The 27,095-nt window shown below is 43.5% G+C and overlaps 1 protein-coding gene across 2 annotated transcripts in view; it reads right to left on the bottom strand.

The window, feature by feature from the left end:
- Nucleotides 1-17,315, bottom strand: part of KAT14 (lysine acetyltransferase 14) — a 34,356-nt gene extending 17,041 nt beyond the window's left edge. The window contains exons 1-5 of one of the 2 annotated variants that reach the window (XM_089686514.1): nt 16,749-17,315; nt 11,469-11,590; nt 9,078-9,199; nt 3,136-3,281; nt 55-474 (exon numbers count right to left, since the gene is read on the bottom strand). In XM_089686514.1, the coding sequence (XP_089542640.1) occupies nt 55-474; nt 3,136-3,281; nt 9,078-9,199; nt 11,469-11,590; nt 16,749-17,001 (1,063 nt within the window). In that variant the 5' untranslated portion in view covers nt 17,002-17,315. The remainder of the gene's footprint in view (nt 1-54; nt 475-3,135; nt 3,282-9,077; nt 9,200-11,468; nt 11,591-16,748) is intronic. The other variant, XM_089686515.1, reaches the window with a different exon arrangement.
- Nucleotides 17,316-27,095: the final 9,780 nt, after the last annotated feature.

The raw sequence follows: 27,095 nt of genomic DNA, 5'->3' as shown, positions 1-27,095 counted from the left end.
GGACATATCCTTTAAACATGCCATCTACAATAAACCCAATTAGGAAGCACTAACCATGAAACAATGCTTGGGGTGGCATGACATCAGGGATTAGATCAGCCTCTGACAGCAGGCTGGGAGTAGCAGAGTGAGATGCTGGCGTTCCAGGAGCTGAAAAATCCAAAGATGGAGAAGGAGAGGGACTAGTCATGGGTGTCCGATCAGAAGAGCTCATAGATGAAAAGTCTATTACTTCCCCTTTCTCTAACACAATATCTGGTCTGCGGTTCCGGCTTGAAAACTTTACAGGAGTGGATGATGTGCTCCGATCACCAAAGCTGCTGGCCTCTTTCTGTGCTTTCCTGATGTCCTTTGCTTCTTGTGTACGCGATCGCTTCTCTTTGAGCTCTATAGCCGATTCCACTGGATTTCCTCTAGATCTCTTCCGTAGGCCCTCCACTGTAATCACTTGGTCCAGGTTAGACTTGCCAGGTGCTGGAGTAACAAAGCACAACATATCTATGACATATTTATGAATTGTGTGCAGGTAATTATTATATAGTTATAGTGAATAAAGTTAACCACTTCCAGCCCTTAGGATGTACCCGCGTGTCCTCGGGAGGAAGTGGTTATACCAAGATTATGGATGTAGCTGCAGCCATGATCCTAGTATCAAAATTTGCAGCCTGCGATTCTCTTCCTTGTAAAAGTGATCTGAGCAGCTCTACAGCCGCCTGATGACTTTTACAGGATGTGCGGGGAGTGGGGTGGGGGCCTGGGAACCCCTCTCCTTCCGCTGCCTCTATTCCCAAGCTCTCCCATTCCATCTGGAATCTTGGGACCAATGTGACCTGTCACATTGGAAGGACACTGAAGAGTGGGAGGATCTCTTATGTGACATAAGAAACACACCGACGAGGAGTTTGGTTTTGGATGTATATTTACAAGCCATTAATGGCTCAGTTTGATCAGCTGATCTGGAGAGCAGAGGAGAGATCTGGGGTCTAATAGACCTCAGATTTCTTCATAAAGAGTACCTGTCTCTGCCCATTCAATCACAAGGGATGTTTTTTAAATTTTATATGACAGCAATAAAGTTGAAAAAAAAAAAAAAAAAAAAAAAAAAAGAAATCGTAAAAAATAAATGTAAATAGTGCTCACACGCAAATGCTCACATGCACATAAATCCCACACAGGTCAACATTGATCGCACCACACAAGGTATTGCTGCAGCTGTCAGAGTGGGAGCAATAATTCTGGAGCTACGCCTCTTCTTTACCTCTAAACTGGTAAGCTGTAAAGGCTTTTAAAGCGTTGCCTATGGCGATTTTTTAGGTACTGAAGTTTGGTGCCATTCCATGGATGTATGCAATTTTAAAACATGACATGTTAAGTATCTATTTACTCAGCATAACATCATATTTTATATTTTACCAAGAAACATCATATTGTGTTTGTGTGCACTAAAATTCATTAAAGTGTTTTTTATCCTGAAAATTTGTGTTTGATTAACCGCTGCACAAATATGTGACATAAAAAATTGCAACAACCAACATTTTTGTTGTCCAGTACCTTTGTTTTCAGAAAATATATAATGTTTGGGATTCTAAGTAATTTTCTAGCAAGAATTGGCCTCGACAGAAAGTGGTTCAAAGCGTTATTAAACCCCAAACCAAAAATGTAATATACCGCAGACAAGAAGTCAAAGGTGCCAATTGTGGACAGTATGCGTCCTCAGATAAAGTGCGAACGTGTCTCGGGAGTCGAACTCCCTTCCTCAGAGCAATAGATGGAAGGGAGTTCAACTCCCGAGATGCGTTAGCACTTTATCCGAGGATGCATGCTGTTCACGATTGGCACCTTTGACTTCTTGTCTCTGTTTTTATGACCTTTATGGCTTGTGAGTATGTTTTTGCATCTTTTTAATAAATTTATGGTTTTTGCATTAATGCACGAGGAGAGTGCTCCCGGTTTTGTTTTTTTCTTTTGGGATAAATGTTTTACATGAATAGATAAAAGCTGATCAATGAAAGCACCCCTGTCAATGGTAAATGGTTTGTCTCATTTCTGTAAACTGATACATATGTAGGAGACCTTGTTCTTTTGAAAAACAGACTTTCTGGCTATATCACCAGATGAAAATAGAAGAAAGAAAGCCTAAAAAAGATTAAAATGGCCCTCGTAGCTAAGATTTGGTAAGCTGCAATATAATAAATGTTTGGTTTTGGGTTTAATACGGCTAATTTCCAGTTATAAAGAATAAAGGCAGCTCTGTATTCATGGATATACAGTTACAGGTTTTTCTTAAGAGCAAACACTGCATGTACCAGAATTTGAGGTATTAGCCTCTTGTAATGATCTGTACAAAAAAACCTCAGATTGGGAGAGACAGAAGCAGCAAAATAAGCCAAGGAATTGTACTGCAGTGTTCATGTACTTCCAAGGAGCATGATGATAGGAGGGGAGAGCAGCGTGACAGGGAAATGATCTTACTAGCCTGCTGCTTTTCCTTTTGCTGTCCAGCCACAGGCTGGAGGAGGGACAAGACCTGTGTTATATACCTGTAACAGATTGGAATCAGGTCTCCTCCTGACAGATGAGGTTGTGCTGTATGTCGGAGTTGTGTAAATCTCAAAACTGGATGGACAGGACTACAGGTCCTTTTTCAGGTAAAAAAGCACTTGTATGAATTTCACTTGCACATTTAGCAGATTGCCTGGAGTTCGGCCTAATATTGGACAGAGTGCACTAGTCTTGGGTGGTTAAACTACAAAGAGTGGCTTCACCAACAATAGATAGGTTAAAAGTCTCTGATAGAAGCTGAAAAAGTCAGACAGGAATAAGTTACATGGTAAACCCCTGCATGTGCATTTTTTCTATCCTAATCTTGTGAAACACTAAACATTTATTCAACCTTGATTTTACCACTGCCTACAACAATCAGATAAAGTATGGAGTGCAGCAACCAACTTGAAATGCAGGTATGGTTAAAATAAAGACCAGCCTTCCACTGTTCCTTCCTAGAACACAGGGGTACCAGTGGTTGTGGCAATTGCCAGGCTGAATATTGCTTCTTGCCACAAAGCGGCTATACAGACCTACTTTTAAAGCCTACCATACCTTTTAACTGCAGAGAAGTAAGAGAATACATCTCACCCTCGGGTCTCATGGCTGGAGGTTTGTTGTGAACTAGCTTCCACCATCCTGGCTCTCCAAACTCCTGAGCTCCAGAACGGAAGAACATGGGGCTTCCCACAGACAGACAGCCGGCAACAGTGCTCCACCAGGTAGAAGTCTTCTTTCTATAAACAAATGAATGGACATTTCTCCAGTGTACACATCCAGCACACAACCCGTTATGCTGGTAAAGCAGGCAACACAGAAAGCAACAGCATGCACAAATACTGATATATTAGGTGACTGAGGGATGATGGATGCATTTCTTAGCAGTACATTGTGTTTCCTTTCTACTGTTGTGTGATAGGAGGAATTGTTTTTTCATTCAGCCCAGTCCTGTTCTTTTGGGCTGCATATGTGCATCTGGAGGAGACAGAGTACACACTGCACATGTGCGACCTGAAAGAACAGGACTGCACCTCCTCCCATGGCAATAGGGGGTGCTAGTCCCAACGCTTGCCCCATCCCTACAATAACTCAAGAGGGAGCCATAAAAGGCTGCAGAAGATTTTAAAAGGCTTCATTTTAATTCTGATTTGGGACTACATTCTTTATCTAGTTGCAGACTTTGGGCGTGTGTAGCATTGTACACAGGACATGTGTAGCATGTCTAATGTCTCTTCCCTGCTTCTGGGACACCCCCCCCCCCCAAGATACAGTAATTATCAGTTTGATTAATCAAAGTTGGCATTACGGTATACTCCAAGAAGGTGTGGGCAGCTGTAGCTGTCAAAAAAAGCAGTCTCCATCAAATGTTTATAAACAGCACTGCTCCAGACCAATATTGAAAGTTACAAAAGAAACATATTGTTACATTTTTATCATTCTGTTCATTCATCTGCAGATCAAAGGAAGGAACTTAGATCTGCAAATGATGTCAGTTAAAGCAACCTGACAAGTTTAAGACATTAATAAAGATTCTCTATTTAGCCCCTTATTAACCCTTAGTTTACTCTAATCAGCCCCAATTAACTCATTAATCTCCTTCTCTTTTCAACTATTATTCAACTGAATATTTTTTTTTCTTTTTATATAAATGCGTTGTCTGTTGATATTTACACAGTTAAAATATATTTACACATTTCCCATTTTAAAAAAAGAGCAAACTTGGAAAAAAACATTTAATTTATAAATAACTTTGCAATGCTTTGTACCAGAATCAGTTTTTAGCATTATTTTAAACAGGACAAATTACAGAATAAAATAGGCTCATTTTATGTGCAGTAACCCTATTTTATTTTTTATTTTTTTTAAACGAATACAAAAAAAAAAAAAAAAGGGAAAAAGTGTGTTTTGTTTAGATTTGCTGTGTTTTATGGTCTATGGATTGCAAAAAAAATTAAAAATTGTTGTAAGACAATATAATGAAAAGAAAGCCTTGTCTGTCATTAAAATAAAAACAATACAGGTACACCCAATTCAATAAAACCTGGGACACTATTTAACCATTAGCCTATAGCCGTTTGGCAGCCACAAAAATGCTGCAGATTTCCGGGGTATACGCCATTTGGCGTCCTCCCGCACATGCGCAGTTCGCGCGGTTGCAGAGCCGCGCAATCTGTCACCGGCCGTGTACCTCGGAATCGATGTCATTCAGGTAAATGGTCATAGTAAAATATGAAAAAAAAAAAAAATAAAATATATATATATATATATATATATATATATATATATATTTTTTTTTTTTTTTTTTCCCATACTGTCACCAGTCAGTGTCCCTGTTAACCGCCATGCCAGTTATATGACGACGCTGTACTGCACTAGTGACAGTATGTAAAAAAAAAAAAAAAAAATAGTGAAAATAATTTTTTTAATTTTTTCATTTTCCAAAAAATTATGACAAAAAAAATACAACTTCAAAAAACTCGCCATTCCTCTTATGAACATCGGACTGTCTACTTTACAAAAAGGGGTCATTTGGGGATATCTGTACTATTCTGACATTCTTGGACCTCAAGAAATTAGATTGGCTGTCAGTACTTCAGGATTGATCAATTTTCAAATCTATACCATTGTTTGTGAACTCTATAACTTTCCTACAAACTAAAAAATACATCCTAATTTGGGTTATTTTCACCAAAGACATATAGTAGAATACATCTTGGCCTAAATTTATGAAGAACAATTATTTATTTGTAAACTTTTATAACAGAAACAAAGAAAAACGTATTTTTTTTTCAAACTTTTTGGTCTTTTTTTGTTAATTGAGCAAAAAATAAAAACCCCAGCGGTGATTAAATACCACCAAAAGAAAGCTCTAGTTGTGTGAAGAAAATGATAAAATTTTAGTTTGGGTACAATGTTGTATGACCGCGCAATTGTCATTCAAAGTGTGAGAGCGCTGAAATGTGAAAACTGGCCTGGGCAGGAAGGTGTAAAATTGCCCGGTATTGAAATGGTTAAAATCTACATAAAAACAGGATGCGAAAATTTTTTATCTCATGACCCCATTATTTTATTCACAACAGAAAACAGAAAAGCATATCAAATGTTTAAACTGAAAAAGGTACCAATTTAAGAAAAAAATAAGATCATTTTGAAATTGATGGCAGCAACATGTCTCAAAAAAAGTTGGGACAAGGCCATGTTCACCACAGTGTAGCATCTCCTCTTCTTTCAACAAACGTTTCTGTAAACGTCTGGGAACTGAGGAGACCAGTTACTGGAGTTTTGGGAGAGGGATGTAGTCCTATGCTTGCCTAATATAGTGTTCTAACTGCTCAACCTTAGTCTTCTTTGTCATATCTTTCTTTTCAAGATGTGCCAAATATTTTTAATGGTGAAAGGTCTGGACTGCAGGCAGGCCAGTAAAGGACCCGGACTCTTCTACTACAAAGACATGCTGTTGTCATAGATGCATTATATGAGTTAGGATTGTCCTGCTAAAATATGAAAGGCCTTCCCTGAAAAGGATGCTATCTGTAAGGAAGCATACACTGCTCTAAAACCTTAATATATGTTTAACCATTGATGGTGCCTTACTAGATGCAAACGTTGCCCCATTCCATATGCACTAATGCATTCCTATACCATCAGAGATGCAGGATTTTGAACTGAGCGCTGAAAACAAGCTGGAAGGTCCTTCTCCTCTTTAGCCCAGGGGATGGCGCCCATGGTTGCCAAAAAGAAATTTCAATTTATCTGACCACAGAACAGTTTTCCACTTTGCAACAGACCATTTTAAATTAGCTTTAGCCCAGAGAAGCTGGAAGAGTTTCTGGATCATGTTCAGATATGGCTTCTGCTTTGCATTATAGAGCATTAACTTGCATTTTTGGATGGCACAGTGAACTGTGTTCACAGACAGTGATTTTTGGAAAGATTTCTGAGCCCATGCCATGATGTCCACCACAGAGTTATGTCGGTTTTTAATGCAGTGCTGTCTGAGAGCCCAAAGATTATAGGCATCCAATATGGAGTTTCAGCCTTGTACCTTGTGCACTGAGATTTCTCCAGATTCTAGGAATCTTTTAATATTAGGTATTGTGCATGATATATTCAAAGTATTTGTAATTTTACATGGAAGAACATTATTCTGAAACTTTGGCAATTTTAGATGCAGCTTTTAACAGATTAGTGAACCTCTGCCCATCTCTACCTCTGAGACACTCCGACTCTCTAAGATGCTCTTTTTTTTATAACCAGTCATGTTACTGACCTGTTGCCAATTACCCTAATTAGTTGCAAAACGTTCTTCCAGCACTTCCTTGTTTCACTTATTTTGCCAGCTTTTTGTTGCCCTGTCCAAAATATTTTGAGACGGGTTGCTGCCATCAATTTCAAAATTTCCTTATTTTTTTCTTAAAATGATACATTTTCTTATTTTAACCACTTGCCTACTGGGCACTTTTACCCCCTTCCTGCCCAGGCCTATATTCAGCTTTCAGTGCTGTCGCACTTTGAATGACATTTGCGCGGTCATGCAACACTGTACCCATATGGAATTTTTAAAAGTTTGTTCGCACAAATAGAACTTTCTTTTGGTGGTATTTAATCACCACTGTGTGTTTTATTTTTTGCTAAAACGATAAGACCTAAAATTTTGAAAAAAAATGTCTTAGTTTCCATTATAAATTTTACAAACAGGTAATTTTTCTTCTTCACTGTTAAACATTGATGAGGCGGAACTGATAGGTGGCAATGATGGGCACAGATTGGCAGCACTGCTGGGCACTGATTGGCACTTTTGGGGCTGCGCTGATAATCAGGGCTCTGATTATCAGTGCAGATGTCTCCTTTCGAACTTGATGGTTAAATAAAAGTACATCAAAATAGTTTGACTGATTTTACAAAAAATCTCATAAATTGGAGTGTGACCACCTCAAATGTACTTATTAACCACTTCCTGCTTGGCCAATAGGAAAATGACGGCCGGGCGGGACTCTCGTCGATCCGAGTGGGCGTCACCCGCAGTACCGTGCTGTGCCAAGATCTATCACTGGCTGTGTACCTTGGACACACCAGAGGACAGATCTGTGTGCCAGCCCTTTGCTAGTACCATGTGACCTGCTGTGACCAATCAGCAGGTCACATGACAATTGTAAACAATGAATGGCCATCCAGTGTAAACAATTGTGTCACTAACTGTGATTGGTCACAGTGATCACATGCACAGACTGGGCCAATCACAGCCCATCAGTGTCATGTGACTAGCCGTGGCCAATCACAGCTAATCACAACAAAAAAACCTGATTGAATCGATATCATTCAGTTAAATGCTTGCTTATAGCAAAGAAATTCTTTGATATAAGCAATCATATTGTGTAAAAAAAAAAAAAAAAAAACTGATCACTTCCTCAAAGTAGTACAATGGTACTATGGTAACATTATACTATTTTGGTCATAGTGTAATATGAAAAGAAAATAGTAAAAAAAAGAGAAAAAAAATTAATAAAAAATAAAATAAAATCGAAAAAAAAAAAAAAAAAAAAAAGTCAATTTTTTTTTGTACTGTCACCAGTCAGTGTCCCTGATCACCACCACACCAGTTATATGATGACACTGTCAAAAATTTGTGAAAATAATTTTTTTAATTTTCAAAAAAAAAAAAAAAAATTACAACTTCAAAAAAACTTGCCATGCCTCTTATGAAATACGTTGGACTGTCTACTTTGCAAAAGGGGGTCATTTTGGGGATATCTGTACTGTTCTAATTTCTTGAGGCCCGAAAATGTCAGATCGGCTGTCAGTACTTCAGTATTGATCGATTTTCAGATATATCCCATAGTTTGTGAACTCTATAACTTTCCTACAAACAAAATAATAAATACTGATTCACCAAAGAAAATGTAGCAGAATACATATTGCCCTAAATGTATGAACAACAATTATTTATTTGCAAATTTTTATAACAAAGAAAAACTTTTTTTTTTTAATTTTTGGTCTTTTTTTGTTAATTTTGCAAAAAATAAAAAACCCAATGGTGATTAAATACCACCAAAAGAAAGCTCTAGTTGTGTGAACAAAATAGTAAAAATGTAGGTTGAGTACAGTGTTGCATGACTGTGCAATTGTCAAAGCATGAGAGTGCTGAAACATGAAAATTGGCCTGGGCAGGAAGGAGGTAAAAGTACCCAGTATTGAAGTGGTTAAAACATATTATAATCACAGGTTGATTTACCCACCACAACTCTAAGAGAGAAATTTCACACATTGGAAAGATATCCTCTCACTTGCTATTGGGTTTACAGGACAGGAAGTGAGGAGAAATCTCCCTAATAAGATGCAAATGGATAAAAAAAAATAAAGAAAAAAAAAATTAAAAACCTAACAGCGGTTTTAACCCTCCCCAACCCTATCCAAAACCAAAAAAAGAAAACATTTTGGCTTCAGATGTGCCAGATATACAATATAACAACATATTTGCCCACAAAACTGAAAACTTGAGTAGTTAGTGGTAGATAGGCATTTCAAATTCTCACCTGCTCCCCAGCAAGAAGGTCCAGTGTTTCTCTATGAATGAGCAGATGTCTTCCTTCCATCTAAAATAACCCTGGCGGCCAGATCCTTCCAGGGACAAGTTGTACATGGCCAGCATAACCACCTGCAATATGAGACGCATATCATTCAGACCATTTCAAGTGCTTTTTTTTCCTAGATAACCACTTGTATTAGATATTTTAGGAATAAATGCACAGAAAAAAACACAAAAAAAAACACAGATTAACTAGATAGTTTTGATTACAATGACAAAATTAAATATACATTCCATTACTAAGGGGAGGAGAAATTCAGAAATCTGGTCATTCTGGGAGCCAGCGAGCTAAATTAAAGATAAACTTAATAAATGTATAATTAGATGTTTACATGTCTCCCTTAATGCACAGGCCAGAAAACATGTCCCAGTTAGTCCAGAGGTTGTAATGCCATGTCTATACAGCAAGACTAAAACACTTGGTGCTGTGGGAGACCTATACCATCTAATAGTAACCAATTGCTTCACAGTGTGAGCGGTTCTGCTGTTTACTACAGGTAAAAAAAGCTATTGTATTTGTGCTGTTAGACAACTCCGAGGTGCCTTGCATCCAGCCAAGTCCAGAACTCCAAGGCCACTCTGCAGACCCCACTGCAGGTGAACAACTTAGGGCTCATGTACACTGCAGCTGATAAACTCACGATTAGGAGCAATTCTGCGTTTTTTTCAGCAGCCCCTGAACTCTCCCTAATTTTTTCCTATGTGTCCATGTACACTGTCCTTTACAGTCGATTACAGGCAGTTGAGTTTACAGTCGTTTTCTTAAACGCAAAACTTGCGTTCAGCAGATTTTATCAGCGTTTCAAATGCTTGTAAATGCGTGTAAACGCAGTTAACCGCGTTTATAAGCATTTGAAACATTTGTTTAAACTCTTCCATTTCCAGATGCTGTCCAGAGCCTTTTTTCCCCGGTACTCAAATGGACCTAGTACACCATTGTAATGGAACCGGACCCCGACTGCACTATGGTACTTCCGTTAGACTCCCGCTTCCCTGTCCGAACACCATCGCTGACCATACAAGAGTAGACAGCACCAGCCTTGAAGGATTCCAAGAGACAGACTGCTTTATTTTAACATAGATACAAGATATATATATATATATATATATATATATATATATATACATACACAGGACGAGGAAATACACACTCAGTAACAAGAAACACATCAGCAGGCCGTCCCATCAGGGGGAAGGGCTGCTGGAAACACCCCCCCACCAAGCCAATACACAAACACATACATCCCATAATAGTTTGCTCCCAAGCAAGACACACAATAGAACAATGGGATGCACCACATGGTAGTGAACAATGAACAACCCCCACCTATACATGTCTACACAATAGCAGGACATTCAACCCTGTACCCCTAACAGGCACAGGGTGACTTACATATAAGAGGGATATGGGGAGCTGAGACAGGGGTCTCCCCACCTCTCTAAAGGGAGCTGTGTTCCATGGGTCCCCCACCTAAAGTGACTCCTGTCACAACCATACTTTGAGGTTTTGCATGAAAGAAAATATGTTAGACACTGCTGCAATCATTTCTGCACAGAAATGAGCTGGAACACATCCAAACACCACACAAAAAAAAAAAAAAAAAAAAAAAAAAAGACAGCTAATCTCAACAAATACTGTTCTTTCTGCTCTCTCTATTTCTCTCAAAATGTCTGAAATAGTTAATTTTATACTGTTTTTCAGTGCATTCTGGACATTTTGGAAAGTCTCCTGAGGTTATCTTTAAAAAACGCTTCTAAACGCAAACGCTCATAAACATGGCTAAACAGATTTTTTTTTAACCTATGTTTTCCAGCAGTCAGTTTCCATCGTTCAGAAGTGTCCTGTGTACATTGGGCCCAAGACCCACAATGACTTGTGATTGGATAATAAAAGAGCAAAAGCACACTGATAAGAATGCCACTCTGTTCCGTCCTGCTCTCAGGAAGTAGTGAACAACACTGTAGCTTGGTTGGCTTACAGTTCTCTTCCACCCTAGATGTAGATTACAGGAGGCCGATATGAAGATAGATTCAGTTTCTGCAGCCAACTAAAGGTATGTGTAAATATTCATGACAATTCACTTAAAGGTTTTTTAGTTATTTTTTTTTTTTTTTTTTATACAGCTGCTTTGAGAATGGCATATGGACCTTTACCTGTCCAGATTCTGATATTTTAAGGGTATCTTTATTTCCATATATGGAATAGAACGCTGGCTCAATACCAACTAAAGATTTCACCTCTGAATCTTGTAATCAGCAGAATATATTCAATATTAAGAAAAACGAATATATCATCCGAGTTAACCCAGGCCCATTCTAAATCTGCTCTTTTACTTACTTGCTGCCAAGTCAGCCTTAAGCGCTCAAAATGCTCTTTGCCGTCTTCTGCACAGTCACTGCATGTAAATTTGAAGAAATTGTCTCCTTTCAGGTGACTTGGTTGGTCACCTCTGAGCTGGCCTGAAAATGAACACATGACCGGAAACAGCTACGTCAACAAGAGAAAGCTTTTGACATCAAGTTAAACTGACATACTATTAAGTTCTATGCTAAACAGAAATCAGAAGAACAAGTTGGGTTTACAAAATCTCATTATTATTTTGTGTCATGAATTAAAAAAAAACAAAAAAAACCTTTACTCTTGAGCTCCCATATGCCTAGGTAAAGATCATTTGGTCTCTGGATACCAGAAGCATTATGGGTGTTTTATGTGAGAGAATGCAGGGAGTCCATTGTTTCCACCAGACAGATTCTGTATGGTAGCGCTGCCCTGAAAAAACATGATCAGCATGCACAATGACGTGCAGCGATATTAACCACTTCCAGCCCATGTATATAAACGGCCAGACGAGAGCAGTGCAGGGGCGGCTGGCCATTTATAAACGTCCTCCCCGCTTCCCTGCTTGTGCGTGCTCCGTGGGAACACCGATCGTTGTAGGAGACCTGTGTGAGGTCCCGATCATGTGATCACTGATTGGCCAATCAGTGATCACATGAATAGTAGTAAGCAAGATGTCACTTCCTGACATCATTGCTTACTACGTGTGAAATCTGTGAATGATCACAGAGGTCACATGGTACAAGGCTGTGCACAACAGCCTTGTACCATGTGACAAGCTGTGACCAATCACAGCTCACACAGTATTCATCAATGGCTGCAAAAATGCAGCCAGAGAGAAGGAGAAATTATTGCTTTTACAGCCTTTATGGGTGTAAAAGCAATCAGTGTAAAAAAAAATAAAAATAAAAAAAAAAAAATCTTTATCACCCCCCACAAGTAGTACGGTGTCACTATGGTGACACTGTACTGCTAGGGTGACGGTATGTAAGAAAAAAAAAAAATATATATAAAAAAAATAAATAAAAATTTTGAAAAATTATAATTTTTGGTTATAAACTAAATTTGTTTTTTTACTAAAAAGATAACTGAATAAATGTTGTCCAAGATTTATGAAAAAAGATTATTTATTTGCAAAATTGTATAAGAAAAACACTGTAAAAAAATTTTTTGAACTTTTTCATTTATATAGCAAAAAAAAAATAAAAATCCCAGTGGTGAATAAATACCACCAAAATAAAGCTTTATCTGTCTCAAAAAAAATGCTAAACAATTCACATGGGTACAGTGTTACATGACTGCGCAATTGTCAAAGTGTGATAGCACTGAAAGCTGAAAATTGGCCTGGACAGGAAAGGGGGTAAAAGTGTCCGGACTTGAAGTGGTTAAACAGAACGCACTGAATGTTTTTTTTGCGACAGCGGGTGCAGGGAAAGGATCCGAGGTTAGTAACATGCTACTAAAGGTGAACTTATCCTTTAAACAGAAAAACAATGTAACATACAAATAGGTTGCGCTTGAAGTTTTGTATATCCTATAATTTTATAGGCTAGGTTTTGCAGCTTACTGTGTTAAATAATTTCCGTGGCGCTGGTTCTTTATTTATATAATGTTTGTAACATACACAGGTGAATGTAAGTGGATCTCTTTATAAGTTATGACCTTTATAGCTTTTGAAATGGGAAGAGAGAATGTGAAATCAAATTGAATTTAATTATGTGACAGATGACATTAAGATCAGATATCATACACTGCATTACATTTGAGCTTGTTCTTCTTTCTCTAACCTTGGTACAGTACTTGGAGTAGTTTATAAAAGTCCAACTCCAGCCAACATTTTTTTTTTTTATATATTTTGGACAGTAAGTAAGAGACAAACCCTCTTTTAGGGTTTTAACCACTTGCCCTCCAGAGGATTTACCCCCCTTCCTGACCAGGCCACTTTTTGCGTTACGGTGCTGTGGTACTTTAACTGACATTTGCGCGGTCATGCAACACTGCACCCAAATGAAATTTACATCCTATTTTTCCCACGAATAGAACTTTCTTTTGGTGGTATTTGACCACCTGTGTGGTTTTTATTTTTTGCACTATAAAAAAAAGACTGACAATTTTGAGAAAAAAAAACAATATTTTTGACTTTTTGCTATTAAACATGTCCAGTAAAAAAATGTTTAAAAAAAATCAAATTTCGTCATAAATTTAGGCCAAAATGTATTTTTTACTAGTAATGTCGGTGATCAGAGACTTATAGCGGGACTGCGGGAGGCATTCTGACAGAATTTAGACCGAAATGTATTCTGCGACATGCCTTTGCTAAAAAACAAATCCCAATACGTGTAAATGAATTGTTTTATGTGAAAGTTATAGCGTTTACAAATGGCAGTATAAATACTGCAATTTACGCAATTTTTTTTTTTTTTACTAATAATGGCGGCGATCAGCAACTTATAGCGGGACTGTGGGACTGCGGCGGACATTCTGACACTAGGGGGGAACTGACTTGGTGTCACTGACATCCCCAGTGACACCAATACAGTGATCAATGCTAATAAAAAGTAATGACACTGTACTAATGGCACTGGGCAGGAAGGGGTTAACATGTGGGGCGATCAAAGGGTTAACAGTGTGCTGTTTTACTGTGTGCTGTGTGTGTGCTTTTAACTGTAAGAACACTGCTTTGTATGGCTCTGCTATGCAGAGCCATATAAATCAGTGTGCAGGAGCTGACAGGGGAGAGAACTGTATTGTTTTCATACAGTTCTCTCCCCCCGTTGGTAACGCTTGGCGATCAACGGGTGCTGACGAGTAATCACAGGCCGAGACTCTGTGATTGACAGCCGAGGCCGCGAATAGCGGTGCAGGTAGGGTGCGAGTGCCCCCTACCCACAAATGCGAAATCACGGATGTATACACATATGATTTTGCACACCCCTGTTGAGCAGAATTCCACTCATTTACAAAGTCAACACAGGAAAGAAACAATAAAATAACTAAACCCTGAGAGTTTCTAACCATTTCTCATTACTCTAAAAGAGCTTTTATTCCTGTTCTAAAATAGAAAGATTCTGCTCAATTCCTGTCCTGGTGACACCACAGGAAGCATGGGGAACATATCCCAGTTCGGTAAAACGTTTTGGCTCAAATATCATCTTAAAGTAGAAGTTCTTTTTTGGGAAAAGGTCACATGTTCCACCTTGTTTTTAGGGTGGAACATGTAACATGTTCCAGATCCTGCAGCCCCCTCACTCCGTGTGACAGCAGTACGGGAAGACGTTCCCTGTACTAGCTGTCAGTTTTCAAAAACAGTGCGGGGCTCCGCCCACACGACCACGTCATTCATTCAGTGTTCTGTGATTGAATGGACTACAAGTCCCAACAGCCTTAGTGGCTGTCGGCTTTTAGTACTCAATGAACTACCACAGCACTGCGAGCTCTGTGGTAGTTCACTGAGCCTTGCAAGTATTGGCTTGCTCGAATGGGATGTGCAAGCAAGCAGATACATTGACAGTCTGTCGGAGACCTGCATGGCATCAGCAATCTGTTGATTGTGGGTGCAATGCTTTACAGGTTCCTAACACAAAAAATAAATGCACATTTTTTTTACCTGCAGAAATATGTGCATTTATTATTTTTTGTGGAAAGGTGAACTTATCCTTTAAGGGGTCACACTTCCATGAAAAACTTGTGAAAGCTCATTAATGTCTATTTGGTTTAATAACTGCTCCATAGCAAAAACAGGCAGTGAAAGGAAATCCCTCCAAAGTGAGGGAATCCCAGAACTAGTGTCCCTACTGGAAGATTTCCTCCCCATTACCGTCCTGTTCACTCTATCCAAAACAAAAAAAAACACATTTTGCCATGTTATATTTTAAGGCATAACCCCCTTGCCACTAAGTGAAGCCTACCTAGTCTGATAATTACCTCTAAGGAGAGAAGAAGAAGCGCCTCTAAGTGCAGCAGACTACTTTAATACATAATAAAAAGTAGGAACACTCACATGGTAGTAGAGTAATAAAAGCATATAGGGTATTGTGGTGTAGAAACACCATGTGGAACGGCTGTCACTGGTGCCTGTATCATCTGTGTCTCAGTGGTAGGGAGCGTGGTTCAGGAGGGAGACAGATGTGGAGCCGGCCGGTATGCACGTACTCCTAAAAGATGGCGGCTGGAACAGTACAGATGCAATGCGACGCGTTTCGGAGCATGCACTGGCTTCTAATGGTGGAAGCGCACTCCTTTCTCATTAGAAGCCAGCGCATGCTCCGAAACGCGTTGCATTGCATCTTTGTCACTGACATCACGCCTACGCTGAAGTTGTGGCTCAGCATGCGTTCCTGCCGCCATCTTTTAGGCGTATGTGCATGCCAGCCGGCTCCACATCTGTCTCCCTCCTGAACCACGCTCCCTACCACTGAGACATGGACGATACAGGCAGCAGTGACAGCCGTTCCACATGGTGTTTCTATACAATACCCTACATGCTTTTATTACTCTACTACCATGTGAGTGTTCCTACTTTTACTATATATTAAAGTGGTCTGCTGCACTTAGAGGCGCTTCTTCTTCTCTCCTTACTACACAGTCTGCTACAGTACCGCATGGAGCTTGCCCTAAGTGTCACATGGACCCCCCCATATCCAAGTCACCCGGACTATTTCTAAATACTACTAGACTTTTCAGACTTTGGTCCAGTATTTGCGCTGATTATCATTACTTCTATTGATAATTACCTCTACCCCACAGTGATTTTCAATGTGTGGCTCTGCTTGGTGCCCCACAACACAGAAAGCACCTTCTGTGGTCCCATTCATTTCTATGGAGAAAGCCACACTCTGCAAGAGCACTGGAGGCCACCATGAGTACAGCTCCCCATCAGACTGAATGGAGCTGTGGAGCACTTGCGTAAGATGAAGAGGACCCAGCAAAGTCCCTTTATGAAGAAAGGCTATGTGACTCTAAGCAGGGTCCCACAGTGAAGATCGCAAACGGGGTGTGAAGTAAGTTACAGACCAGGGTTGGGGATAGCTTGATGCCTTTAAGGGCTAATCATATCAACATGGTTGAATTTTAAAGCCAGTGAATGAGGAAATGGCTAGTCAGCAAACATATTAAAGTCAGGAATGGTAGGCACTCGATCTCTCTCATGAAAGTCTTCCTTTAAATATCCCGAGCTTATATTGGGTCTGCACTCTGAATGAAACAATCACAAGTTTTGTGGTTTCACTTTTTAGAAGATCAAAATAAAAACTACAAAATGGAGAAGCACACCATACATACTTTCTGGAATCCATTTCTGACACTTGTCACAGTGAAAAGGCATTTCTTCCATCCATGGTGGGTCCACGTCATCGCCAACATCACTGTTTAAAGAATCTCCACTTTGATCATGAGACAAGTCTACAGAAGCCTGGTCTTCTGACTCTACCAGCAACAAAGTCTCCCCTTCCACTTCTCCTTCCTCCAGACCTTCAGAGGCTGACGTCCTGGTGGCCTCATCGTCCATAGGAGTGATATGCGCTGACGTGTCCATGACCTACGCACAGCAGATGACGGGATCTAGCTAGAACAAACGTCTTATGTCTCTTTATACAACAGCTGACATGTAGCTCCCTATTCTACAATACAATCAGGCAGCACAGACCACACTGCACACACTTTCCTATAGTTTAGGCACTTTTATTAGGAGGCCATGAAGTCTTTTTTCACAATGACAACTTTGAGTGTGATCACTATGTAGAACGAGGCCAATCTGAAAATGGATCGAAAAGTCACATATGGGAAAAATAAACTGTCCTTGTTTCCGGCAGAAGTCCACAGGTATGATTTGTTAGACGTTTCACTTAAAAATCCTTCTCACGGTTGGACTCCAGCTGTTTGGTTAATTCAATCTGTTCATTAAGAAGGCGCAGGTTTTCTTTTTTTCGTCTCTGTCTTTCCAAGTCTTGAACTACACCTTCACGCAGTCTCTGAAAGAAAATGGGAAATCCACAGTCCATATTAGATTACAGTTGACCAAGTTATTAATCTCTTGTCACCCATGTATTGCATATGTACGGCATGAAAGAGGGTGGGCTTTAACACATATGCATCTATAGGTGGCATAGGTTTCTGTACTGAAAGCAAGCACACAGCACGGACACTAAGCTGTGAAAGACAAATCTCGGTCAGTACCACCGTTAGGGAACTGACGTGACCGATCATGTAACTGTTGTGATCACAGTGTTCACATAATTAGGCAGGCCTTCCTGCCCACCGAGTGTAATAGTCCAGTTAAATGGACACCAGGAAAGGCAGGAAGGAGTTAAAGTGGTTGTCAAGGCTCAAGGTTTTTTTAGCTTCATGCATTCTATACACGAAGGTAAAAATCCTTGTGTGTGCAGCAGTACCCCCAGCCCCCTCATATTTACCTGAGCCCCATTGAGATCCAGCGATGTGCGCAACAGCCTTGGTTGTCCCGGGTCTCTGCCTCCCTACTGGCCGAGACAGCAAGCAGGAGCCATCGACTCCCGCTGCTGTCAACCACAGCCAGTCAGCCACAGAGCAGCGGGTACCCCCATAGCAAGCTGCTTGCTGTGGGGGCACTCGACAGAAAGGAGGAGCCAGGAGAGCCTGCGGGGGACCCAAGAAGAAGAGGATCCAGGCTGCTCTGTGCAAAATCATTGCACACAGGAGGTAAGTGTAGACATGTTTATTATTTAAAAAAAAATAAAAGAAGTGAACGTTTAGTATTGCTTTAACCACTTGCCTACTGGGCACTTATACTCCCTACGTGCCCAGGCCAATTTTCAGTGCTGTCGCACTTTTAAATGACAATTGCGCGGTCATGCAACATTGTACCCATATGAAATTTGTATACTTTATATTCACACACATAAAGCTTTCTTTTGGTGGTATTTACTCACCGCTGGGCGGTTTATTTTTTGCGCTGTAAACAAGAAAGAGCAAAACATTTGAAAATAAAAAAAGTTGTTCTTTGTTTGTATTATAAATTTTTGCAAACCGGTAATTTTTCTCCTTCACTGATGTGCGTTGATGAGGCAGCACTGATAGGCAGCACTGATGAGGTGGCACTGGTAGGCATTAATGAGGAGGCACTATTGATGCTGGACTGATACATGGCACTGATGGGCACTAATAGGCAGCATTGATCGGTGACACTAACTGGCAGCACTGACTAGAGGCACTGCTGGGCGGCACTGCTAGGCGGCATTGATGGGTGGCACTGGTGGGCACTGATGATCAGTGGGGATCTCCTCTGTGACAGCTGCTGGTTATCGGCAGTACTTTCCTCACGCTGTGACAGCGTGAGGAAAGTGCTGCCGATAGCCAGCAACTGTATTTACTCCGTGATCTGCGGTGTCATTGGGCACATAGGACACAGCGATCACGGAGATCACCGGGTGCGCCCCCATGGAGGCGCGCGGGAGGGTGCATTCTAGGAGGATATCATATGATGCCCTCCCAGAACTGGGTAACCGCGCTGTAGCCATCATTTGGCTATAGCGTGGTTACCAAGAGGTTAAAGTATACAGTCAGGTCCATAAATATTGGGACATCGACACAATTCTAAAATTTTTGGCTCTATACACCACCACAATGGATTTGAAATGAAACGAACAAGATGTGCTTTAACTGCAGACTGTCAGCTTTAATTTGAGGGTATTTACATCCAAATCAGGTGAACGGTGTAGGATTTACAACAGTTTGCATATGTGCCTCCCACGTCTTAAGGGACCAAAAGTAATGGGACAATTGTCTTCTCAGCTGTTCCATGGCCAGGTGTGTGTTATTCCCTCATTATCCCAATTACAATGAGCAGATAAAAGGTCCAGAGTTCATTTCAAGTGTGCTATTTGCATTTGGAATCTGTTGCTGTCAACTCTCAAGATGAGATCCAAAGAGCTGTCACTATCAGTGAAGCAAGCCATCATTAGGCTGAAAAAACAAAACAAACCCATCAGAGAGATAGCAAAAACATTAGGTGTGGCCAAAACAACTGTTTGGAACATTCTTAAAAAGAAGGAACGCACTGGTGAGCTCAGCAACACCAAAAGACCCGGAAGACGACGGAAAACAACTGTGGTGGATGACTGAAGTATTCTTTCCCTGGTGAAGAAAACACCCTTCACAACAGTTGGCCAGATCAAGAACACTCTCCAGGAGGTAGGTGTATGTGTGTCAAAGTCAACAATCAAGAGAAGACTCCACCAGAGTGAATACAGAGGGTTCACCACAAGATGTAAACAATTGGTGAGCCTCAAAAACAGGAAGGCCAGATTAGAGTTTGCCAAACGACATGTAAAAAAGCCTTCACAGTTCTGGAACAACATCCTATGGACAGATGAGACCGAGATCAACTTGTAGCAGAGTGATGGGAAGAGAAGAGTATGGAGAAGGAAAGGAACTGCTCATGACCCTACGCATACCACCTCATCAGTGAAGCATGGTGGTGGTAGTGTCATGGCGTGGGCATGTATGGCTGCCAATGGAACTGGTTCTCTTGTCTTTATTGATGATGTGACTGCTGACAAAAGCAGCAGGATGAATTCTGAAGTGTTTCGGGCAATATTATCTGCTCATATTTAGCCAAATGCTTGAGAACTCATGGGACGCCGCTTCACAGTGCAGATGGACAATGACCCAAAGCATACTGCAAAAGCAACCAAAGAGTTTTTTAAGGGAAAAAAGTGGAATGTTATGCAATGGCCAAGTCAATCACCTGACCTGAATCCGATTGAGCATGCATTTCACTTGCTGAAGACAAAACTGAAGGCAAAATGCCCCAAGAACAAGCAGGAACTGAAGACAGTTGCAGTAGAGGCCTGGCAGAGCATCACCAGGGATGAAACCCAGCGTCTGGTGATGTCTATGCGTTCCAGACTTCAGGCTGTAATTGACTGCAAAGGATTTGCAACCAATTATGAAAAAGTGAAAGTTTGATTTATGATTATTATTCTGTCCCATTACTTTTGGTCCCCTAAGAAGTGGGAGGCACATATGCAAACTGTTGTAATTCCTACACCGTTCACCTGATTTGGATGTAAATACCCTCAAATTAAAGCTGACAGTCTGCAGTTAAAGCACATCTTGTTCGTTTCATTTCAAATCCATTATGGTGGTGTAAAGAGCCAAAAATGTTAGAATTGTGTTGATGTCCCAATATTTATGGACCTGACTGTATGTGACCCTTTACCTTGTAAAATAACCCATTAAGTTAAAAAACGCAGTTATTTACCTGTTAACTGTATTTCCAGGAATCTTCTAGGACAGCTCACTTGAGAGATAGGGCTCCTCCCAGGAAACACCCGCTCCACCTTTTTTTCCCCTTTATAGGCGTCCTCTCTCCCATTGGCCCCCAGTATAAGAATATGACCGAAGGCCTAGGAGAAAAACAAAGAAGACAACCAGTAATAAAGATATCCCCCATAGGTTCGCAACATACCTGCACATAATTGTGTGATCAAACAGTAATCGGGGGGGAGTTACGCTGTCCTAGAAGATTCCTGGAAATACAGTTAACAGGTAAATAACTGCGTTTTCCCGAGTCATCTTCTAGGACAGCTCACTTGAGAGGAGTAGAATAGAAATACGTACATTAGGGCGGGCACCCTGCTTGTAGGACCTTCCTGCCAAATGCCTGGTCCTTGCTGCCGATCAGATCCAGCCTGTAATGCTTAGTGAAGGTGGCGAAACTGGACCACGTCGCGGCTCTGCAGATCTGTCCGGGGGAGGCCCCCCCTTTTTCCGCCCAGGAGGCCGCAGTGGCCCTTGTGGAGTGGGCTTTTAGGCCGGGCGGTGGTGACAGGCCTGCCGACTTGTAACCTTCCGAAACTGCCTCCCTGATCCATCTGGCGATGGTGCCCTTGGAGGCACCGTCCCCCTTCCTTGGTCCCTGGAATAGGACGAAAAGCCGGGACGAGTGTCTCCATGTCTTTGTGCGTTCGATGTACGTGATCAAACACCGTCTTACGCCTAACCTGCTACAGTCCTCCGCGCTGCCCGGATCGGCCTCCAGGGAAGGTATTACTATTTCCTGAGATCTATGGAAGTGTGACGCGACCTTAGGTAGGAAGGCCGCGTCCGTGCGGAGGATGATTCTATCCAATAAGATGGTGCAGTACGGCTCGATCACTGAAAGGGCATGCAACTCGCTGACCCTGCGGGCAGAAACTAGTGCCGTGAGGAGGATGGTTTTAAGAGTCAAAGATCTGAGCGAACATTCATCCAGCGGTTCGAAAGGCCCCCGCTGAAAGCTCTTCAGGACTGTGCCCAGGTCCCATGTTGGAAGTTTTGGCAAGGACGGGGCACGGCGCCTGGAGATAGCCCTCAGGAATCTGATTACTAATGGGTCTGCCGCCAACCTCAGCTCGAGAAAGTTCGACAGAGCCGCTACCTGTACTTTGAGGGTATTGGCGGCCAGACTCTTATCCGCCCCGGCTTGAAGGAATTCAAGAACTGTATGCAAAATGGGCGTGCCCGGTGCTTCGTTTCTGACCTTCCAGGCGGAAAACTTCTTCCAGACCTTGTCGTACAAGGCGTTCGTCGACCTCTTCCGGCCATCCAAAAGGGTGGCGACCACTCTTGCCGAGAGCCCCTTTTCCGCTAGCCTGTCCCGCTCAGAAGCCACGCCGCTAAGGACAGCCTTTCTGGATGAGGATGCATCACCCTCCCTTGGTTGAGTAAATCGCGTGTGGGTGGTATCATCCAAGGGTCTGCTAAACTGAGCTCCTTCAACCGGGAGAACCAAGATCTCTTGGGCCAGAATGGCGCGATCAGAATAACTTTGGTTTGAGACACCCGGATCTTCTGAATCACCTTCGGCAGTAGTCTGAATGGAGGGAAGGCATAAAGGAGGTCTCCTTCTCACTGCTGGGCTAGCGCATCTATCCCCTCGCTTTTGGGGTCCTTCTGCAGGCAGAAGTACCTTTCCCGCTTTGTGTTCTGGCCGTTGGCAAATAGATCGATAGAGGGGGAGCCCCACCTGGCGCAAATCTGATCGAACGCTGACTGGCTGAGGCACCATTCTGTCTGGATGACCTCTCTTCGGCTCAGCTGATCCGCCAACTGGTTCAGGTCCCCTTTCAGATGTACTGCCGTGATGAACTCCAGGTTTTCCTCCGCCCAGCTCAAGAGGGATCCGGCCAACTCCATCAGCCTTGGGGACCTTGTGCCTCCCTGCCTGTTCAAATACGCCACTGCAGTGGTATTGTCGGAGAGAATCTGGACACCTCTCCCCCTTATCTTTTCCTGAAAGGTCGTAAGTGCCTTGAAAACTGCCAACAGCTCCCTGTAATTTGACGACCTGCTGGAGTCTACTGCACTCCACGTGCCCTGGGCCAGGCCGTCTTCCATATGGGCGCCCCAACCAGTCATGCTTGCATCCGTGGTGATCCGCAGTGGGTTGGCCAGCCTCCAACTTCTTCCTCGTTCCAAGGTGAGGCTGCTTCCCCACCACCTTAGCGATTCCTTCACTTCGTGCGTGATGCGGATCCTGGAACTCAGACCTGCTCGGCTGCCGTCCCAGTGGGAAAGGGTGTGATTTTGCAGCACCCTGGAGTGAAGTTGCACCCATTGCACCCCTGGTATTGCCGCTGTCATCCGCCCGATTATTCTCATCGCGGTCCTGACCGTGCAGGTCGACATCCTCCGGAGGGCCCTTGTGTCCTGCCGCAGGTTGAGGGCTTTTTCTGATGTTAGGTACGATCGGGCCTGTGCGGAGTCCAGGACGTACCCCAAGTACGTAATCCTCTTGGAGGGGGTTAGCTGTGACTTCTCCTTGTTGATAAGCCACCCCAAACTTTCCAGAAAAGATATCGTACGTTCGATGTGCGATCTCAGGCCTCCCTCTGTGTCCGCAAATAAAAGCAGGTCGTCCAAATAGGGGATAATGTTTATCCCTTCCAGTCTCAAAACTCTTAAAGGCTCCGCTAAAATCTTGGTGAATATCCTCGGGGCCGACGACAGGCCGAAGGGGAGTGTGTTGAACTGAAATAGCACCGGACCCTTTTCTCCTTCCAGCGCAAACCTCAGGAATCTCCTGGAATCTTCTCTTATCGGGACATGTAGGTATGCGTCTTGCAGATCTATCGAGGCCATGAACACCCCAGGTGAAAGGAGTTCCTTCACCGTGTATATGGATTCCATACGGAATTTTCTGGGCCTCACGAACTCGTTCACCTTCCGCAGATTCAATATCATCCTGTAAGTACCTGACGGTTTTTTCCTTAGAAAGAAATGGGAGAAGAATCCACTTCCCCTTTCCTCTTCTCTCAACTGGCAGATAACGTTCTGACTGAGCATATTTTGTAGGAGGTCCACCAGCGCATCCGCCATAGCCCTGTCCTTTGGCAGGGGTGTTGCAAAGAATCTCTGAGGGGGGGCCCTTGTGAACTCTATTCTGTACCCCCTGTGGATGGCCTCCAGAATGTAGGTGTTCTGGGTTATCCTTAGCCATTGTGCGTGGAAGCGCCCCAGTCTCGCTCCCACCTGGCCTCTCCAGTCACTTCGGCTGGGTTTTGGGTCTATTCTGGCCGGGGTTGAAAAGGAAACCTCCCCTGCCTCTCGGCTCGTTCCTGCCTCTTCTTGCGCCCCAGCCTGGGCGCTGGGTTTGGAACCTAGCTTCCCTTGACGCGCATCGCCTGGATGGGCGAAACCCCTTCCGTCCAACCTGCCTGCTGGGGACCGGGAAGCTCTTTTTCCTGTCGGCCGACCTTTCCAGGACTGAATTCAGCTCCGGGCCGAAAAGGAGTTTACCTTCAAACGGCAGGCCACAGAGTTTAGATTTGGAGGCCAGATCCCCCTGCCACGATTTCAGCCAGATAGCCCTCCTTGCCGTGTTTATGAGCGCTGTAGATCTAGCAGAGAGTCTGATGGTCTCTGCTGATGCGTCCGCGATGAAGGCTACCGCTTTCTCCAGCACCGGAAGGGACTTCAGAATCTCTTCCCCCGGAGTGCCTTGTTCCAGATGCGAACGGAGCTGCCCCAACCACACATCCAGGGTTCTGGACACACAGGTCGTTGCCACTGCAGGTTTAAAATTCACTGCGGACGCTTCCCATGCCCTCTTCAGGAAGGCGTCTGCTTTCCGATCCATCGGGTCTTTTAGGGACCCACCGTCTTCAAAGGACAGATCTGTGTCCTTCGAGATCCTCGAGAGAGGGGCGTCTGGCTTTGGGCAAGTCTCCCAAACCGAGGCATCTTCCTCCTTAAAGGGGAAACGTCTCTTGAGGTTCTTGGGAAGGAAAGCCTTCTTCTCTGGCTCTTCCCATTCTCTCCTGATCGTGGACCATAGGGCAGGGTGTACTGGGAATGTACGGCTGCTTTTTGCCTGTAGCCCTGCGTACAGTTGGTCGTGGAGGGAGAGGTCCTGCTGTTCTTCCTCCAGATCCAGGGTCTCATAGATCACCTTTAACAGGTCCTCCGTGTCTTCCACCTGAAAAAGGAACCTGTCTGCCTTTGGGCCCTGAGCCTCAATCTCACCCTCCTCCGAGTCTGAGGTGTCCGACTGTTCGTCCTCCCAGTCCCTTACCGGCGCTACCAGCTTCCTCTTTTTCCCCCCTTGGGTGCCAGAAGTGCCCGGTTGGGGCTCATCCTGGGCCGGTCCCGGCTTCTGTTCTCTGAAGCTTTGAAATGTCTTGGACATCTCTTGTGTCATATTCTGTAGGAAGTCTTTAAAAAGAGATCCAGACTCCTTCTTGATGAGCTTGTCTATGCACCCCTGGCAGAGCTGCTTCCTCCAGGAGCTCGCCAGTTTCTTCCTACAAGTGGCACACTTCTTTTTCTGCTCACAAGGAGCTTCTTTCTCCCCTCTATCCTCCTCCTGTGGGCCCATCTGGGGACAAGGAGATACACGCGTTCATGCGTCTGTAACAGCAACGCCTCCCCCCCTGTGCCACTGTGAAAGCTCCAGCTGTGGGCCTGGGGGGGGGGGGGGGGGGAGAGGGGGGCTGTGTGTGCGTGGGGGGTACCCAATCACCCCGGGGAGGGGGGGAGGGGTGGGGGGGGGAGGAGGGGGGTAAAAACAAAAGAAAGTTGCCAAACAAAGGCCCTTACCTTACTGCAGGCCTCCCCCGCTCCTGACAGATCTGCCTCCATGCCGCCGCAGACTCTGCCTCGGTGCAACGGTTTTTCAGGGGCTGGTGGGCTCCGCCCCCCCCCTGCGATCCCCCCTCGCCGACCCCCCTCTCACGGCCGCCGGTGGAGAAGCGGCCGTGGCACGGGTTCCTTCCACGGCCCGCCGCCCATTTCCAAGATGGCGGCGGCCGTTCCCTGCTCCTGCGCCGGAAGTGACGACACCCGGCGCCCGGAAGTGACGCGATCGCAGCGTCCAGACCCACCGCAGCCAAGCCTCCTGGCCATGCTGCCGGGATCCAGGAGCAGGTAAGACTTACCTGAAACCCCCAGGGAAAGGCACCAATGCCTCGGTCGGCGGAGCGGGCTCTACCCCCCTGGAGAGCCCCGCTGGGACCATCTGGGGCCGACGCCCCCACCCCACAACGGGCATCCCTAGTGAAACTGGCTGAAAGGTCCCCCCCCCCCTCACAAGGCCCCTGCCTTGCTTGGAGGAAGGGGGGGGGGCCCCAGCCAGGGACCCTCTGTACTCCGCCAGAGAGCCCAGATAAAAAATAAAAAACGGGCGTAGCTCCTTCCTGGCCGGAGGAAACACTAAAACTGGGGGCCAATGGGAGAGAGGACGCCTATAAAGGGGAAAAAAAGGTGGAGCGGGTGTTTCCTGGGAGGAGCCCTATCTCTCAAGTGAGCTGTCCTAGAAGATGACTCGGGAAATAGCCTTGGGCACTGACAGGCTGTTCCCCCACCACAGCCAGAAAACTGACCACACTGGGCTGGATGTGCTCTCATGACTAGTGTGGTCAGTTTTTAATAGGAAAGCAGGAGGACAGACAGGAACACCAAGGATTTAACACAAAAGAAAGCATTATGAAGAACATATCAGGATTATGAAATGCTGGGGTAACATTTTCTTTAAGATTAACTTGCATATACATGAAGATTTAACCACTTGTGTACTAGCCTATACCTACCCCTTCATTACAAAGGCAATTTTTTGGTACTGTGATAGCTTGACAATTACTTGATCCTACAATGCTGTACCCAAATGAATTTATCTTTAAAAAAAAAAAAAGACTAGATCTTTATTTTGGTAGTAATTAATAAACATCTGGATTAGTATTTTTTACTATGTAAAAAATATAAATAAAACAATCACTCAAATAAAAATAATCTCATATTTATTGGTAACCAGTGGCACTTTAAACTCCCCATCACCTTAAAAAAAAACTCCCATCACCACTGGCAGTCAGTGAACACCACCTGCATGCTATCCTTCATGCTTTACAAACATTCATTCCTTTGTTGTAGATGGGCTGAATAACTGTAAACTCGACTGTCTACACTTGTGATAGCTGCAAACGGGTAACAGCAATCACAAGGTACAGAGCCACTCTGACTGCCTCAGTACATTGTGATGGTGATCTGAGCTGTCCAATAGGTGAAATGGCTGCCTGAGCATGTCTTCCGAAGCGCTGTTTATAATTGGTGATCCAGAAAATGAAGTCCACCTTTACATTTTTTTTTTCTTTTTTAACAAAATAGTGGTACAAGGTG

The sequence above is a fragment of the Staurois parvus genome, unplaced genomic scaffold (genome assembly GCF_062004578.1).
Source record: "Staurois parvus isolate SC_StPar_1 unplaced genomic scaffold, SC_StPar_1.0 ptg000401l, whole genome shotgun sequence".
Taxonomy (NCBI): Eukaryota; Metazoa; Chordata; class Amphibia; order Anura; family Ranidae; genus Staurois; species Staurois parvus.
The sequence above is the reverse complement of the archived record's forward strand: the minus strand, read 5'-3'. Positions and strand labels throughout refer to the sequence as shown.